Raw genomic sequence first — 19,246 nt, forward strand, 5'->3', positions numbered from 1 at the left:
TATCCTTTTCATCACTAAAGGTTCACCTGGCGGCCATCTCTGGGTTCACGAGAAGAAGGAAGTCGTCTCCCTTGTTTAGCGACAGGTTAGTGAAACACTTCATGAGAGGTTTGTTCCGGACATTCCATCCGGTTGAACATTTTCCACCAACGTGGAGCCTGAATATAGTGCTAGCAGGGTTAATGAAACCACCCTTTGAGCCAATGGCCACATCGTCGATGAAGTTCTTGTCATGGAAAGTGGCCTTTCTAATAGCTATAACATCAGCTAGAAGGATCTCAGAGTTGCAAGCGTTGGTCATAGACCCTTCGTACCTAAGATTTTTTAAGGACAAAGTGATTCTGTCAACAAGTCCTCGTTTCATCCCAAAAGTTCCTACAACTTATCATAAGCACTCATCCATTGTCCTGCCCACCTTTTTCGCGACCCCCTCATCGGCTGCGGAAAAGGTCCTACATACCTTGGATGTCAAGAGAGCTCTAAAATTTTACCTTAATCGAACTCAGCAACTTAGATCTACGCAACAACTCTTCGTTGCATATGGTCCTTCGGCAAAAGGGAAGGCAATTTCAAAGCAGGGACTGGCCCGATGGGTCTCATCGGCGATTGCCTTCTGTCATTCAAAAGCGGGAAAACCGCTACAAGGACGTCCGAGAGCTCATTCCACCAGGGCGACTTCGTCGACGGCGTTGTGGGCAGGAGTACCGCTGACAGACATTTGCCAGGCGGCAGCATGGTCAGTGCCTCACACATTTACCCGCCACTACTGCCTCGAACGACAGCATGCGGACGAAACACACATGGAAAGAGCAGTCTTGCGCCATCTATTTCAATAAGGTAAGCCCTTTTTCAAGAAGGGTCTATGCTTATTTCGACATATATATGTATAGCTTTATATGGGTATTGCTCTGTGCAGGTACTATGGCACATTTTAAAATCGATCTTATGTAAGCGTGGTTCGCTATACACAGGCTTGGGAGGGTGCCGGATTGCATTCACACCTCCTCCTTTTTCAGGATCACTGCTGTGCATTCTATTCCAAGCATGTGAATCCATGAAAGATCCAATGCTGTAGAAGGGAATAGTTTCTTACCTGTAACTCCATTTCTCCAGCATTGGTATCTTTCATGGATTCACATGCGCCCACCGGCCTCCCCTAAATGCAATCGTCTTGTAGTTCTTGGTTTCACCCCATTCTGCTTTGGAGGGGTCGAAATCTGAAGGGAGCCGCGGGGGCGTGGCATTTATACCGCTACGTCCTAGTGGGGCATGCGTGCGCGGCCCAAAACGACGTAGATAGGACACGAAAGTGTCGAACGTTTTCCTATGGGAAACGGCTTCATAAGCTTACCGAGGGTTCCCAGTCTGTCGACTGGGAATATTCTAAGCATGTGAATCCATGAAAGATACCAATGCTGGAGAAATGGAGTTACAGGTAAGAAACTATTCCCTTACGTTTCTTTTAATCAAATCTGATGCAATGCATTTCAACGCTTTTTCTCCCTCAGCTGAAATTTTATACTGTGGAATACGCGGCAATGTAATACCTTCTTTCAAAACAATTTTCACTGGCTCTACTTTCAAACAACCAACATCATTATCGTTCACTGCCCATATATAAGATGGTCCTTTACTCAATTCAGTCAGTAATGGCTTAGATAAAAATTGCGATACAGGAGTCTTTTGTGGCAATATTGTCAAATACACTCTATCAGGAGAACAATAAATGACTGCGTTCAATTTCTTCAATATATTTAATCCCAACACATTTTCGCCCCAGTTTTTTGTCAATAGAAATGCGCAAGACTCTGTGAATGGACCTAATTGTACTGTTTCGCTGTTGGTTCTAGTTCTGATTACCCTGGTTATTCTAAAATTGTGGCGCTCTTTGGTTTCTATTCTGTCCTTGTATCCCTGGACTACCGCTATTCTGCCTTCTTGGTAAGGCCCCATTTCTATTCTATATATGCGGCACTGTGCTCGCCAATGGCGTTGTCTACAATAGGCACATTGATTAATCCCTATTGGAGCCCCTTGCATATTGGACGTTAATGCAAAATGGACTCTGGACGGTGCATTCCCACCGCCTCTATTATTATTCGCTACTTGCTCTAACAATACTCTTGTCTTCAAATTCCCTTTTTCGCTTAGTTCCTTATCCTTTTCTGAATTTACTCTGTTCTCGTAATACTGGGCCATATGTAATACTTCACTTTGTTTTTGCTTGCCATGCACTTTCAGATGTCATTATTAAACTTAGAATTTTCGGTAGCAACCCTCTCACAAACTTATCAATAAACAATCTCTTTCCGGGTTCAGTGCTTAGATCTTGACCACTAAAATCTGAAAATACTTCTTCAAATCGATTAAAATAATCCATCGCGCCTTCCTCTTTGCCCTGCAAACAAGCAGTTCATTTATCCCAAACTATTCTTTTCTCAGACACCAAAGTTTTCAATTTCTCTACTATTCGCGATGTCAAAGCAAACATTACGTGTGGTGGCTTCTCCCCAGCCTTTCCCTCACTGTCAATTTTAGTCAAATTCTCCCATGTATCGCCAAACATCGGCGCGTCACTTATGTTTCTAACCTGCTTCCATATGTCTACAAGAAGAATCACAGGAAACAATAAATCAATGTCACTTAATGTAAAAACAGATGAATTCAAAACAGATTCAATTTCCTTATAGAATCCTGACGGGTTCTTCCTAATATCAGGGATCGTCTGTTTTATAGTATTTACCTCTTTCCTCGAAAAAGGGACATGTACAAAATGTGCAATATAATGAGCTTCTATCGTTCGTGCTGAAGTTCCTCCAGAGGCAGCAACTTCTACTTTTGGGACAAACTCATGGGTAATTGCAAACTAGGCTACTACATTTGTTTGTCTATTAAGCAACAAAGCTAAATCAAGTGAAAAAGCAGCCGTTCCAGTTTCAGGCGAAAATGCTCTTTTATAAATTGTTATTAAATCAGCAGGACAACATATCTTATTCTTCATACATTCATCTTGTAGGTACTCTACCATAACTTGCAATACCTTTCTCTGCATTTCTGGTGTATACTGACTAAACGTATCATGCACTTCAATTGGGGAAATGGCAGCATCCGTAATCCATCTAAGCGCGTCTCGCGTACAAAGTCGCATCTCTTCACTAACAGGTTTCAATGGCAGTAAAAACCATTGCTGAACATACGACTTATGCGGTTTATCTTTTTTCATTAGCTCTTTATGCAACTGATCAAGTTCGCTCTTAAACACAAATATTCGGAATCGTGGAACTCTTGCTGTACCACTGTATCGGTCAAATCACCCCATATTTTCACAAGATAATTCCCCATGCATTCTAACAATACCTGTTGTTCACCAAGGACTCTATGATCAGATATGGAACTTTGCACACCACTTCATTGTCATCATTCATATGTTTCGGCCCACTCTTTCAGTTCTTCTTTCCTTTCTTTGCTAATCGTGTACGAGTCTGTCTAATGCTTCTTTGCGCAAGCCCCATCTCTGTAGAACTGCCTGCTAAAGCGGCTAACTCATGTTCTGGCGGTGGTGGAGGAAATGATGTCACAGCCACAGGGGGAGAGGAGATAGAATAACGGGAATCGGAGGTACATAAGGAGGAGGTGCAACTGGGTCAGTACTTTGATGTTCATTTCTTCACTCATTTAATATTTTGTTTATTAGTTCATCTGATGTATGCAAATCTTGCTGAGGATATATTTTCTGTACATCTAATTGGAAAGTCCTATCCAAGTTCCTAATGGCTTCTGTCTGCTGATGTTGGTCATGCTCTAGCGCTTTCTCTACATTCGTTTTATGTCTACGCGCATGTTTCTCCCTACTTCTTAATCAGAGATTAGCTTCCTTCCTCCAGTCTCTTACAACGTCGAACGCTGCTGGTCGGGCCTTTTTGCGTAGCAATACTGATTCTAGGTGTTCTAAACGTGCTAATTCAAGCTCCCATTATTAGGCCACTGATGGTCTGATACACGTCTGGTCTGCCTATGGCAAATCGCATTAAAGACTATTGCCCCTATACCGTATTTTATGTACATTTCATGTGCCGGCGACCCGTCGGGTGGCGCGACTTGTCCAGTTTCCAAAGATTGTCTACCACAGTGAAAAAAACTCAGAGGAAGACAATTTCCCAGGCATGGTTAATTAGGGCCCAGAGCGCTCTATCCGCGCCCAGCAATGCCCACTAGACATCAGGGATCTGTCTGAGAGGCGGGGGAGGTGGGTGCTGCTTACAGTAAGCAGCCCTCACCCCTATCCCCCAAAGCATGGCTGCACATGTGTAGAGCCCTGGGGGCAGATGGCTAATCTGCCCCCAGGGAGGGGGGCACATTGAAAAGTAAAAAAGAAAATAAAATGCAACGGGGTGGGGGGCCACTAGGCACCAGGTATTTTTTTTACCAATGAAAGGGTGGTGGCCCTCCCACACCAAGTGGAAAGGGGGGGCACCTCTTGTAGCCCTCCCTGGGGGCAGATTTCTGCACCCAGGCAGGAGTACATGAGGTGCCCCCCCCCATCCAATTGGGGGGCACCAGGAATAAGTGTGTAGGCCCCCCCCAAGGATGGGGCCCGTAGGTTAGGGCCCCCCTGGGGGCAGATGGCTGATAAACTGCCCCAGTGAAGGGGGCAAAATAAGAACAAAAAAAATGGGAGTGGGGGGGCCACTAGCCACCAGGGATTTATTTTACGTAAAAGGCGCCCCCCCTAAAGTGCAGCGTACCATTTTCAATTTGTTTCTTTGTTTACCAAACTTGCCTTGGCACAGAGGGGAACATTGGTGTGCCAGTCTGCCCCCAGGGTGTCCAAACCCTACTTCCCCATCCATTGGGGGGGGCCTGTCTGACATTTTGGGGTGGGCTGTGGAGCACCCCAGACTGACGGGGAATTTTCTAATGGTAAGGGGTGGTTACCCCCACCCACAATGGACACAATGGCAGATATCTGCTCCTAGAAAGGGACACCTGACCCCAGGGAGGAGTGCAGGACAGTCCCCCCTTATCTGCCCCCAGGGAGGGCTACATGAGATGCACCGCCCCTCCAATTGGAGGTGGGGGTGGAGAGGTGCACCCCCATTACATTTCAAAATTTCCCAGCAGTTTAGGGTACCCCTCCGCCCCCCCCTAAAGTGCAGCCTGCCATTTTCATTTTTTTTCTTTGTTTACCAAACTTCTCTTAGCGCAGATGGGCACATTGGTGTGCCAGTCTGCCCCCGGGGTGTTCAAACCCTACTTCCCCATCCATTTGGGGGGCCAGTCCGACATTTTGGGGTGGGTTTTTCCCCTCACCCAAAATGGAGTGTGAGGGGGCACCTCATGCAGCCCTCCCTGGGGACAGATATCTGCCCGTAGGAAGGGCCTTATGGGTTTTCACTGCGGGGGTGAAGTTCAAGTTCAGTAGACCACCAGGGATGGCTTGCAAGAGAGGGGCATGCTTGAAAAGTATTGATTTTGTTTTTGCCGGTGTGACCGTAGGTAACACATGTTTTTTGTTTTGTTTACAGCTTTTTCTGTGAGTACTGTTTTTATTATTGTATGGTTAGGGCCCACTGTCAGTGGTGTAGGTGAGACAGGCTGGATTGTTGGTGGTGTGGGTGGGAATGGGCTGCCTGGGCAGATATTTTGGTGGGCTGGGACACAATTGCAGGGGAAGGCCACACATTGCCCCCTGATGCCAGCAGAACATTGGTGTTGCCCTGGGAGCGGATCCCTCCCATGTGGGTTGTCCGTCTGCAAGCCCAGGCTCCACCTCTGGCTGTGCTACATTACAGATGTCACCTCCGGGAGGAATGGGCATCCTGCCGGGGCTCCCTGGAGCTGCCGCTGTGCTTAGGGGACGGTGCACCCACATGGTACATGGATGTCCAAGGCCAGGGACATCACCTCCAACTGTCCTGGAGTGCGGCTGGGCTGCATTACAGCTTTTCCCATTGGGGAGGTATTGGCACACTGCCAGGACTCCCTGGTGGGAAGAAGCTGTAACGCAGGGCAGCCAGAGCTCCAGCAAAGTCGGCGGTAATATCCCTGGCCTTGGACACCCTTCTCCCATGTGGGTCTTTGCTGAGGGTTGTGGTTAATACATTCTGGGCCGATTTGCGTCAGTCAGACATCTTTGGATTCCCACGGGTGTCTTCTTTTCAAAAATGCATGGGGTTCCCTGTTTTCCTTGCTGGCTTCGACACCCTATGCCCAAATCTGCGGATTCCCACAGGTGTCCTCTTTTTGGAAATTGCTGGGATTCCCGTTGTCCTTGGTGGCTTGGACACCCTATGCCCAAATCTGTAGGGTGTGCACATGAGCAGAATTCCTGAAATGATGCTGTGCTGAAAAACTTGGGGTAACCCGTGTTTTAGGCTTTCCCCTTGGTGTCCAGGTAGGTGCACCCTCAAATGTGAGGTACGGTTTTCATCTGGACACCTGTGGGAACATGAGCCATTTGATGGGCGCAAAAGTATGTCCAGCAGGTCTTTGTGGGCCGGGTGTCACCATACAAATGGAAAACCCAACCTCAATGGGTTAGACTAGCAAGCCAGGGGGCACAAGGTCAGCCCTGCTATCTACAGATGCACTGAAACTCTGGAAGTGGGGTCTCGAGCAGAGGTGCCAAGTCTAAGCAGAACGCCTTCCGGGGAAGGACAACATTCTGGCAGACCAACTCTCCATGTACCACGAATGGGAGTTCGATTGGACCGAGATCAAACAGATTTTCAGAATATGAGGTCACGCTCAGATGGAACGGCCTTTACAATGGTCTTTACAATGGTCTCGATATCGATTTTGGGGCGCAACAAGAAGGGCAAATCCTTCACCACAACCCATCGGCTCTTTCTCTCAGGGCATGGTTTCTGAACAATGAAAGCACACTGATCAAACGCTGCCAGACGAATCCTGGGACATCATCCGAGCATCCAAGGTGCGTTTCACAGGCAAGACATATGCAAGGAAATGGAAACGCTTGTACGGCCTGGTGTGCGACACTACAGCTCGACCTTCTGTCGGTCACAATAGGCCAATTGCTGCCTTACTTGCTCCACTTCGCTAAAGCGGGTTTATTGCAGGCTTCTATCAGGGTTCACCTCTCAGCTTTCTCCAGGGTTCCAGGAGCTACATCTATTGTCTCAGATCCTGCAGTAAAAATCTTCATAAAAAGGTGTGCTTGGGACCTTTCCACCAGTGCCTTTCCCTACTCCAAGTTGGAGTCTCACCACATTATTAATAGTGTTAATGGCTTTATCATATGAACCCATCCACATATGTAATCTAAACTTCCTCTCATGTAAAGTCACCTTCCTGGTGGCGATCACATCAGCAAGATGGATCAGCGAACTACAAGCTTTATCCACGGATCATCCATTTACAGTCTTCCTGAAGGATAGGGTAGTCCTCAGACCCCACCCGAAGTTCCTCCCCTAGGTGCTGTCAGATGACTCTATCAGAGCGCATGGTACTTCCAACTTTTTTCGGCAATCATACTTCCAGCGCTGAATGCTCTAGACCAGTCTAGAGTCCTTAAATTCTACTTGCAGTGCACTAGCGCTTTTCGCATTTGTCCTCCAGATCATTTGTTTCCTTTGCTGGCCCTCGCAAGGGCCAAAGCATCTCCAAACAAGGCCTTGCCTGCTGGTGATAAACTGCATTACCCACTATCACAAAATAAAGGGAAACCTGCTTTCCCGTCCAGCTACTGCCCATTCAACCAGAGGGAGGACAGCAACAGCAGAATTATAGGTGGCAGTGGCCATGAAGGACATGCAGGGTGGCTACCTGGAGCACACTCCATATGGGTTACAGATCCAGAAGGATGTTTTGGCAGAAGCTAGCAAGATCTGTCAAAAGCGTCACACTGTGCACTCCACCAATAGGAAACCCAAGGTGCATTACGGCGCCTTGCTTCTGCAAAATTGTGCCTCACCATGCACCCAAAACCATACTTGGCGGTGGCAGCTTCTGCATCACTCTACACTAAGCCTTCTCCTTCATGCAGCTCCTCTTTGTCACTAGCCTTGTTGAATTATGAAGACAAGCTTCTGGAGCCCTATGGTCGCAAGCTCTATACCAATACCTCCTTACACTTCAAGCGGGCCAATGCTCCTGTGCTTCGCTTGATGCTGCTAACCAAAAGCTTTGGCGGGAAATAATGATTTTCAGACTTTTCTTCCCCCCCCTGCAAACGGCAATCCTTTAAATCGGGCACGATAGAGGCTAAGCTCAATGCTCAAGACCTCATCAAGACTTCTGTCCACTACACTGATACCTCCAGTAGAGGCACTGCTTTGGGCACAGACAGGCGCAGAGTGGCATTGATGTACCAAGTTTAATCAGGAAGTTCAGGACAGAATACTGGACTTTCCATTGGATAGTCTGGATTTGTGTCATCCATCTGCACGCAACAAACTAAAAAGGAAGACCTCGACCCAGACCGCCAAGTTTCTGGTGGTCCCCTCCAAGCCGGCTCATGAGCCCTTTTCCACAGTCATCCTTCTCTACATATACCAGGCAGTTTGGTGGATTTCATGGCTACCTTGAGAGGAAGGTCAGAAACCCTGACGATATCCCAGTGGTCGTAGAAGGAAGCAGCCTTGCTCCTCTACAAAAGGCCTTTTTGCCAGATGTACCTCTACGGCTTCAGCCGATTCAAAGAGCCAGGTCCACACAACACCAGTCTGCTGCAGGCTCCCCAGTCACTTTTCCCACAGAAAGTCCATTTATTAGGACCCTTAGTCACACTCCACAGTCTACACAGGTTGCCATGTGTCCGTTTTTCTTCACCCTCTTTCCTCTCCTCCTCTTTTCCGATTCCACCCCTTCATCTGGAAGAGGTCAACAATCTTTGTACCATGGAGGTCATTGAAACCGTTTCCCTGGCCCAGAGGGGCCAGGGTTCCTATTGCTGTCTATTTTCTGTTCCCAAGAAGAAGCAGGCTGGCCTGCCAGCAATCCTAGATCATTCTACCGTCACATTTTTTCTCCCCAATCAAAAACTCAAGATGGTCACGCCTGCCCAGATCCTGGGATCCGTTCAAGTGGACAACTGGTTTTGCGCTGTAGACCTCAAGGACTCATACCTGCACGTTCCCATATGGGAACCCCATTGGAGATTCCTGAGGTTCTCTGTCAGTGGAAGGCATTTTCAGTACGTGGCCCTCCCATTTGGTTCGAACTCTGCTCCGAGAGTATTTACCATACTGATGAGCAGTTTAGCCAGCTTCCTTCTTAGGTGGCTACACATGATATTGCCCCAAAATAACAAAAAGAAAATGCTGAATATTCGGCCTAGTAGAAAATGTTGAATACTAAAATGCCATACGAGGTGAGCAGGGGTTATGGGGGTATCCCTCGCTGCCCTAGTTCGGCATTATGGGCCTTAGGGTTTGCGGGCGTATCCCCTGCATACATTAAATGCAAAGCAGTGGACAAATGAACAAAATCCCGAAAGCCCAAATTACAACAACAAGTTGGCTTTGAAATTTTTAAACTCAAGCTTTTGGTATTCGTTTTTTTAATGTAGATCCGATACACGTCTACCCATACTTGGACGATTAGCTGGTCTGAGCCCATTCTGCACAATTAGCAACCACGTTGGTTCAATCATTGATGGACACACTCTTTAATTTCAGATTCTCCATCAACCATCAGTAACCGACCTTAGTCACTTCACCGAGACTGACGTTTCTGGGATGTGTGGGACTCGCAGGATGCAAGGATTTTTCCATCCCAGCAGAGAATCTTGTATATCTCAGCTGCCGTGAGCCATTTTCAGCAGAGAGGGGGTGACTTATGCTTGGTGGTTTCTGAGGCTCTTAGAATTGACGGTGGTATAGGTTGCCAGTCATTTGGTCGAAAACAATTGGTCGACTGGACAACTGGTCGAATCAATTTGGTCAAAAACCAAATGGTCGAGCTTTTTTTTTTAATTATTTTTACCCCTTTTTTTTGGGGGGGGGGGGCCCCAACACTCTTTTTTTTCTTTCTTTTTTTTTTTTCTACACGAAAACCCACAAAACACATATATAAATAAAAAAAAAAAACAATCGACCATTTGGTTTTCGACCAAATGACGTCGACCAAATTGCAGTCGACCAGTTTGTAGTCGACCAAATGACTGGACACCGGTATGGGTACCATTCATCCTGATAGCCTGCCTAAAATTGAGACATCTACAGTTGCCCTTAGCCAGATCCTGGAACCAATCTACTGGTAGGCAATGGGACCTCATCCTGATTCCAACCTTTTCAGACCTGGACTTGACGTGGTGGAGTCAGCTCAGCAAACTGAATCTGGGAGTTCCCTTTGAGGAGTCATATCCAGAGGAGTTTGTCACCACAGAGGCCTCCCTCTTCGCCTTAGGAGCCACTTTGGAGTTCTCAAGGCACATGGCATGTGGTCCCAGGAGGAGAGCCTTCTCCATATCAACATCCCTGAGCTTCAGGCGATAATCAATGCACCAGGAGCTTTTCTGCCATTACTAAGATGGAAGTTATCTCGTCCAGACCGAAAGTTTGACCGTCGTACATATTCTGAACAAGCAAGGGGGGGGGAGATGATCACCCCTATGTGCGTGCTGGCATTGGAGATTTGAGAGTGGGTCATTTTCCCTGAAGGCCATCGATCTGCTGGGAGTACTCAGTGCGGAGACTGACCTCCTCAGCCGGATGACATCATCGGATTTCGAGTGGGAGATCAAGCACTTAATCTTTGAGGCTGTTTTTGCACAATAGGATTAGCCACAGATAGACTTCGTTGTCACGGCCGAGAACAGCAAGTGCCCTTTTTTTAACTCCAGGGAAGGAGTGGGCAGAAACTTCTTGGGAGATGCACTATCAATCCATTCAGACTTCTGTCTCTATATACTTTCTCTTTTATCCCTTTTTTCCCCAGGATCTTGGAGAGATTCTCTAACAGCAATGATGCCACTCTCATCCTGATAGCCCTTCGGTGACCGGCCCAGATGGAGGGTTCGATTCCCTTTCCAGCAACACACACTCTCGATCAGCAGCAGGAGAGGTTCCTTGAATTCCTCCCATTGATTGCCCAACTTAGTACATTGGTTGCTGAGCAGCTCAACCTGGACAATCTCTGGTTATGTGAGGATTTGGAAATATTCCAACCATCTACCCAGGCCCAGTACAGAAGCAAGTGGACCAGTTTATGTTACTGGGCTGTGGACAAGCATGTCCATCCCTTGACCTCTCCCTCTGAACCAGATTCCCTCTTTTTTGCCTCCCATATTGTGCCCTATGGCATCTCTGGTGACGCATATCGATCTCGTCTCTCAGCTATCTGAGCCCATTGCACAACCCCAAACATGGTTGTGCACAGATAGTGTCTCCCCAGGTTCTATCCTCCAGCCAAGAGACCTCATCCAATTTGCGATTTGAACATCGTCCTTTCCTCTTGAACCCTTTAACCCCTTTCGAAATTTTGGCTTTATCTGAGCTGAGGTTTCCGTCACGGAAGGTGGCACTTTTGGTGGCTCTCATGTCTGTGCATTGAGTCAGTGAGATCCATGTATCGACTTCAGAGCCCTATACTATTTTCCATATGGTCAAGGTGGTTTTACACATTTGCCGTATTTTCTTTTTCTTCCTAATGTGGTGTCCTCATTCCATATCAACGGGAAGGTGGTCTCTCCCACCTTTTTTCCAAATCCCCAGTCTCTAACTGACGCTGCTCTTCACTTTCTCGATATCTGGAGCGCCCTAAAGTTTTATCTGCTTCAAACTAACAGTTAAGGAAAGCATTACTTTTCATTACTTCCGGTGATCAGCTCACAGGTCTCTAAGGCCACTATCGCCAGGTGGCAAGTCTTCAGCATCAGACATTTCATGCAGAAGCTTAAGTCTCCTAACCATGCCTTCATAGTGCAATGTTCCTTGGGGCCTTATTGCATGCCCGCCATGTTCTTCACTTCTGCCTTCTGTGGGCGATATGCCTGGACACGAGCTCCAAGCTTTATGCCAGTTTTGGGCAGGCTGTCCTAGGTAACCTCTTTGCCCTCTCCGCAGAGCTATTTCTTGCTGTGACATCTCCCATCAGTATGTAGGAAAGGGGATGGAACATACGATTAATAAACAGTTACTCACAGTAGTGACTACTGTACTCCTAGTTGATGGTCCCAATTTCTCCATACGATCCACCCTCCACCCTGTTTAAATCTGTTAGATAATAGTTGCCATCGAGTGGCCAAGGCTGATGGGTAAGGCCAATGGGAGGAGTCAGTGTGGGCCAGCGCATCCAGGCCCGCCCGTGTGTGCAACAAATTTGAAGGGGAAGTTGTTCTTTTGTGGTGCAAAAGACTCCAGTCCTGTCCCTTTTGGATCGACTCCCATCATTATGCAGGAAGGGGGATTATGGGCTAGGAGTGCAGTAGTCACTATGGCGAGTAACTGTTACTTTTGCTTCTACTCCAAACGCCCGCATTGACAGACTGGGGCTGTCTCCTCTTATAGTGCTATGTTCCACCTACCACACTGGCCCTACCTTTTAGCCTCTCTCTTTGATGAAACAACTCTGATGTGTCTCTTAAGCCAGATGCTCTAGGGATTGGCTGGTAGGTGGCTTCCAGTTCTGATTTGGGGCTAGCCAGTCACTCCTCTTGGGCTGTCCTCTCTGGTTGTTACACCCTAAGCCTGCCCCTGTTGTCCCTTAGCCTATCTGTTCCGATGGCTGGATGGAATGTGTCTGTGCGGCGCGCTGTGCAGTCGCGTTGTTCTGCCCGCTCCTTTCTATCCTTGAAGTACTTCCAGCTTCAGTGGAAGCAAGACTACTTTCCTTTGGTGTTTGGGAGAACCTGATTTCTATGATCCCCTGTGGTTTCTGTTCATGAGGAATGAGGCCACTTCCCTTAAAGGGACACTGTTCCGAGTTGGTGACATGGGACTGCCTCTATCATGAGATAGGGGACTAAATAGGATTGACAAGGTGATCCCACCCACAACTCCCTGACCCTACCATCCACTAGCTTGGTGAGGCACTTAACAAATATTCTCAGAATTAGGCAGCGTACTTTATCACAGACCCAACATGACACAATTCTTTCAATGCAAACACATAATGAAGAAAATGGAAAAACAGCCTGGCACTCTTTGCATCATTTAGTTGAGCCACAGGCAGCCAATACATAACGAACAAAACGTCATGAAATGTTTCTAAAATTGAGCGGCCAAGGGATTAAAAAGAAGGAATACAGGTAAAAACATTTAAATTGATATGTATTTAGATGTCAGTGACAGTCTCAGGAGGATAGCTCAGGGGCAACTTGCTTGCCTTCACAACAAGATGACACGGAGCAACCCAGGTTCGATCCCCGGGTCCGCGCTTAGAAACCTCTGGGTGTTAAGCGCGTTATGAATAACCTATCATATCGTATCCCTACTCTCTACATTTAGTGGGTCCAATACCATTACTTTTGGCTCAAACTGGGCGGTGATTAAGCACCAACTTCAGGCAAAAACTAAAAATGAGATCTGTGGGAAGACAATTGTTCCGTTAAAAAGAACATTAAGTGATGTATTTTCCCTCCTTGCTGTGCTGCTAACATATGCTTTAAGGGACAGAAACATCATGTTCTTTACCATCTGTTCATATAAAGTTTCAGTAAAAGGGGTCAATTTGCCAATGTGTCTATCTTTACAGGTTTTGTCTGAAGTATGTGGGCAGGAAATCACAACGAAAAGTATGTTGCCAACGGTTATAAGAATGGCAGGAGATGCTGTAGCAAATGTCCGCTTCAATGTCGCCAAGTCTCTTCAGAAAATTGGACCAACTCTAGACAACAGGTGAAATTTAAATCGAAAAGGAATATTGTAATTGAAACTTGGATGTTTTTTCATGGCTTGGACAGTGCACCCTTTTTTAGATGTATGGATTTCTTATTTCAGGGGTGTTTTTGGCTCTTAAAGGTGGTACGCAAAGATCTGGCCAAGAGTAACATTACCTATATTGAAATACCTCTGACTAATTACTACAGTATACCCAGATGTGTCCGACTCCTGTTGTTCTATTGCAGGTTTGGTCAGCACGATGTGCAACTCCGTTTTTGGGAGGGGGGGGGGGGGTTGGCTTTAGTTGGGATGGTGGTAAAATCTACACAGGGTGTATATTGGACCATTCATCAAAAAAGTGTTCACCTAAAACAGGGAGTCTCAGCAGAAGTGGTTGAACTCGTATTTCATTTTAATTGATTGTTGCCTCATGCTAAATAGTCCCACTTTGGTGCAGAATGTGCATAAATGGTCCTTGTTGTGTTAAAAATGTACTTGAGAAATGTATTGTGGCAGATGCTAAACTGTTCCTACTTCTAGGTCGTGTTGCCTAATTGTATATTTAGTACATGTCATCCCTTTGTTGTGTGGTGTCACAGATCGCTTCAAGGACACACCAACTCTCTAAGACAGTTCAAGGGTTTTTATTAAAATTTTTGAGAATGCTTAACAAAGGGCTGTCTCTCCCTCTCCTGTGCTGTCACTCCAAAGCCCAGACATCTCTAAACTCCTAGATAGTCAAAGAGAGAGGCAAGCCATACTATCTAACAGCTGTCTGGCTGGATGTGATGGCCTAAAAGCAAACACCTTATCTAACTGTCTCTCTCTGGGAATTCCTAGGTGCATCGTATCCACAGTTCCCACTAGTATAACAATGGTCTTTGCAATTGGAGATTGCAATTTCCCAGGTTCCTCTCGTCTTTCTCACATCCTTGCGTTCCTCACCTTAATTGTATGTCCCCTTCCTCTCCTCCTACACTCCTTACTGCTCCTCCTCCCACCTTTCCTCTCCCTCTTCTGTCCTTCCGATGTTCTTTCATCTCTTATCCTTGGTTCTTCCCTCCTTCATTCTACTTTCCCTTCTTCACTCTACTGATCTTCTCTCTCTACCATACTACTTTCTATCCCTTCTAATGCTCTCTCCACTCTATTACTCTAACCTCTCCTCTCAAACACCTATATCTGCTTCACTAATGTCCCCTCTCCACTACACCTCACCCTCACCTTCTATCACAGTCACCCTCCTTCCAATCTACCAGTCACCTTTCCCACTCGCTAGCACTCACACCCCTTCACTCGCCTTTAGTCCCACTCGTCTTACATGCACTCTGACACCCAAGTACCACTTTTTCTCAACAACCAATACCTCACCTTGCACACGCTCTCTGTACATTTCCTCCACTCTCCTTGCACTTTCTTTCCTCCACCTGGTCTCTTAGTCCACCTTCTCCTCACTTGAACAACCCACACTAGATTTAACCTGATGCTCCTTTTTATCCTCCCCTTTTTATTCAGTTGTTTCCCCAACTCAGCTGGTTCCCTGGGCCAACCGCTGGCTTCCTTTTCCCCAAGTTGTGGGTTGCAGGCATGAGATGAAATATAACAGGTTTAAGGCCCTGCCCCCTTTTCGCAATGGGGGTCTGCCGTCTTTCAATAATGGCAGTCCGCTAACAGAGTACTCAATTTAAATGTTTGTTTCTGACTGAAGCGGAGCGTCTGGCTTGCCAGTCTGATGTACGCTGCTCTCCTCTGCTGTTCTATGTGTCGCCTCCTATCTCTGGAATCCTGTTGTGTGGTCCTTTGGAGAAGGAGAAAGAACACTGGTCAGTGTTGTGCACAAGCTATGCGACAAGAAGTAGTACTGTGATAATCTAACTGGCACATGTTGAAGGGACAGGGACTGGGGCCCTCCCATCCCCCACACCCTGCTTCTGGGGCACAACTGGCTCTGACAAGTTCGCTGGTAGGCCTCCTGCCTCGGGTTGAGAGGGGCCACCAACCCCTCTTGACAGGGCCAGGTCAGTTCTCTGACTCTGTAAGAGTGGCATAGCTTCCTTTGAATCCAAAAACACAGTACTGAGACGAATGTGTAACTACCTGCCACACAACGTCCTTTTCGCATGCTGGCAGCTCCAGACACCCATCACTTTGACATGCAGCCTGGACGGGAGTATTGAAGAGTAGCCGTGCAGCTTAATGCACTTGCAATTATTTTCCTTATTTACTTGCATCGTTACTGTGGGCCCAGCCCTGCCACCTGCAGGTCCTTTGATCTATTAACTGGCAAGAGAACCATATTCTTCAGAAGTTGATGACACAGACAAGGAGCTTCCCTCCTTCACAAAGGCCTTCCATCAGAGGCCCATCATTGGGGTTCATAAACCTACAAACCCCAGAGCCTCCCACTGTAGAAACCAGGCATTTGGCAGCAGTACTCGTAAGATAAAACAGTCATTTCTGTGCAACCTGACATTTTCTGGGAGGCCAAGAACATTTGGGATACTACTCGTTCTGACTCCCAAAACAAATGAATGGGTTTAAAGTTTACATCCTCGCAAAAGAGAACATAAGCCTAGGCACAAATCCACCTCCGCATTCGGACTGCTGTTGGTAATATTCGCCCATGGCAAGAGCCCTTCTTTGTCGTCTTCTTACCCATCAACCTTCCTTTGGGCAAAGGTGAGAAGGCCATGGATGGAATCGATATAAAGGCATACCTTAAAAACTAGTTTAATCTCCACCAGAGAAAAGCAGATTTAATTCTGGCAGTTTACAATGTCCAACTCTGAAAGGAGAGTGCAGGCTAGGGGCCAGATTGCGTCGATGAAAAGGCAGGACAGTTTTTCGCAGGCGTAGTTGGATGTCAAGCAAGAGGCCCATGTTATGCTGGAAGCAGCCAGCGGAGAAATGGATGAAGGAGCCTGAGATGTGTCTGGGCCTTGTTGCTAGGCACCAAGCCTTGCTCAAGAGCACCAAATGAACAGCTACAGCTTTCTAGAAGGTGTACTGCTTACCCGTTGATGGCCTTCAGTTGTTTAATTCTTTCACCAACTGCAGTATTTTGAAAGAGTTGGCCACCATGTGGCCAAATTTCACATTCCCATTGCCAGGCAGCCACCTAGTTCTTCCTTGATTCTCCCAAAAAATGGGAAAGACTGCTCCTTCTTTGGCTTCACCAGTTTCCAATATAGAGCCCAAGAAGGAAGAGGTTGCTGCAGATGGTCTTTAAATAGCCGGCTACTTACTTGCCTGGCCTGAAGCATTAACCCACAGCCCGTGACTCATTTCTGTGTTTGTCAAAGGCAGCATACGACTGTTTCCACCATCCCTCTTTATTCCCCTCCGTTCCCCAACACATTTTATTGAATTTGAATGCAGTAATATCCAGTAACATCCAATTGGACAAAATCATTGCTATTTTGAAAAAAGACACGGTGGCCCCAATCCACCTGAAGAGTGCAGCTAAAATAACTTGTACCAAAACAAATTTAGGAAGCCTCCAAAAGGACTAGATTGTCACTAAAGTTAAGGGGGCATCAGGCAATGGCTTAGCACCACTGACCTGACCTACATTATTAACTAGTTGGTGGATAAATAGAACACACCAAAGATCCCTTTATGCACTATTCCTGGGCTATTCCTCAGCTTTCATCTTTGTAGACTGAGATTATGGTTGGATTTGGCATGAACGGCAATAAATACCCACCTTATCGTTCTAATATAGAAATGTTAAAGCTGCTCAGCTGCACCAGTGAAATGAAGTAGGACTGGTCAGTTAACTGGTTACACCAGGGCAGGAGTTAATCGGGGATACCTTTTCATGCCCACTGTTTTTAGCCTTTATATTTATCATTTCCAAGATGCTTCACTTAATTGCACCGTAGAGTGCTCACATTTAAGGTTATGCTGTTTCCACCTCCTTTAAGCTGATGTCTCTGTATTTCTGGCTCAGGCTACTCACACCCACCAGAAAAATGCCTACCACAATAGAAGAATACTAGAAAGAGACTACAATCTAAAGCAAAAATCTGCGATCATTGGCTCTGAACTGAAAATGTCCTGGTCATCAAAGAGCTTGAAATTACAGTTTTCTACTTAACTAGCGGTCGCCTTTTAAGCAAAGAAAACATGGTATCCTTACCTTGCAAAAGCTTTGATCAAGCTGCCAATGGTATTGTCCAAGTCTCCAAAAAAAAAATGGATGCAATTATGTTAGCCCATGCCTCCCTCCCCACCCATATAATGAAGGCAAGTATCTACTCTGTAAAAAGGTATAAAGCAGAAATATGGGCAGCTAAGAGAAGTCCCCAGAAAGTAGCTATATAGTACTGATGTCCACAAAAAGATCCTGAATCAGCCGCAGTCCTTTCCAACCTGGAAACTGACTTGGGATATCCCCCAATGGTTCTAATGGATTGCTTTCTCCCACATATTCCTGATCTTATATATGGCAGCTGAATTGGCAAGGGATACTTGCCCAGGTCAACAGTGACTTTTGGACACTGATATGCAATACATTCACGGCAACAGGGATGCTTGGTTGAACACCAGAGCCAATGCAATCACTATTGCAGATCAATAAAAAATATGGGAGCATGACATTCAGAGACCGGCGATTGCCCTCTCGGTTAAATGGCAAATCTGACATATTTAATCCAGAGAGGCCATAGGTTTGGCACACCAAGAACCCAAATCTCAGCGCCACTTGCCCAGATATACCAGACAGATGACCTAGAGAAAATGATGTACCTGCTGAGTGGGCCAACCCTGTAAATCAAAAAGAGGATTTCATGCTTCCTTTATGAAATGCATATACATAAAGCTCTGGAACAAAAGTAAAAATAAATGCAGACATGGAATGGAGTTTAATGAAACAAAGGCCAAACACCTTCCAACCTCAAAGGTCCTCAGACCCGAATGCACAAATAAAACGTATGCCATTAATGGGAGATTTGTGCACCGCTAAAATCACACAATACAGTAGAGCATAGCTTTCAAAATCAGAAAAATTAGACGTTCCAAAGTGTGATCAAAGTCAAACTTGCCCCTAAAAGAGAGCAACAACAATTTGCTTCTACAGTAGAACAGATCTAAGACTTTATTTAGGCCACAGCTGAGCTCTTGCAAGTTCCTCTGTGTTAACCAGTGCAGAATCTACCACTGTACTACTTGGCCCAGTGTCTCAGACGTCAGTGGATTCACTGCCATCAATCTGAACACTATCCTTAAAGTAGCACTTTGTATTATTGAGAATAGAGGCATTTTCATCAGCAGCCTGTTGTTAAGTGTATCACTAGCACTAGTACGACGTCAACTCTGACAGCTCTGGGCATAAGAGTCCGAAGAGAAGGATGCCTCTGTGAGAATGGTTCCCCCTTCTTGAGAGAGAGCCAGATTTGCAGAATGTCCCACCAAGGTCTTAACATATGTGTCCCCATTCACATGGTCACTTGCTAACACAC

At 46.4% G+C, this 19,246-nt stretch overlaps 1 protein-coding gene across 6 annotated transcripts in view; it reads left to right on the forward strand.

Moving 5' to 3' along the window:
* The window catches only part of LOC138528623 (serine/threonine-protein phosphatase 2A 65 kDa regulatory subunit A alpha isoform), a 1,423,294-nt gene that overhangs the window by 875,449 nt on the left and 528,599 nt on the right, over positions 1–19,246 (forward strand). For all 6 annotated transcript variants that reach the window (XM_069640443.1, XM_069640434.1, XM_069640450.1 and 3 more), the window contains exon 13: positions 13,657–13,799. In XM_069640443.1, coding sequence (XP_069496544.1) covers positions 13,657–13,799 — 143 coding nt within the window. The remainder of the gene's footprint in view (positions 1–13,656; positions 13,800–19,246) is intronic.

This window comes from Ambystoma mexicanum, chromosome 1q (genome assembly GCF_040938575.1).
Source record: "Ambystoma mexicanum isolate Mex_15411 chromosome 1q, UKY_AmexF1_1, whole genome shotgun sequence".
Taxonomy (NCBI): domain Eukaryota; kingdom Metazoa; phylum Chordata; class Amphibia; order Caudata; family Ambystomatidae; genus Ambystoma; species Ambystoma mexicanum.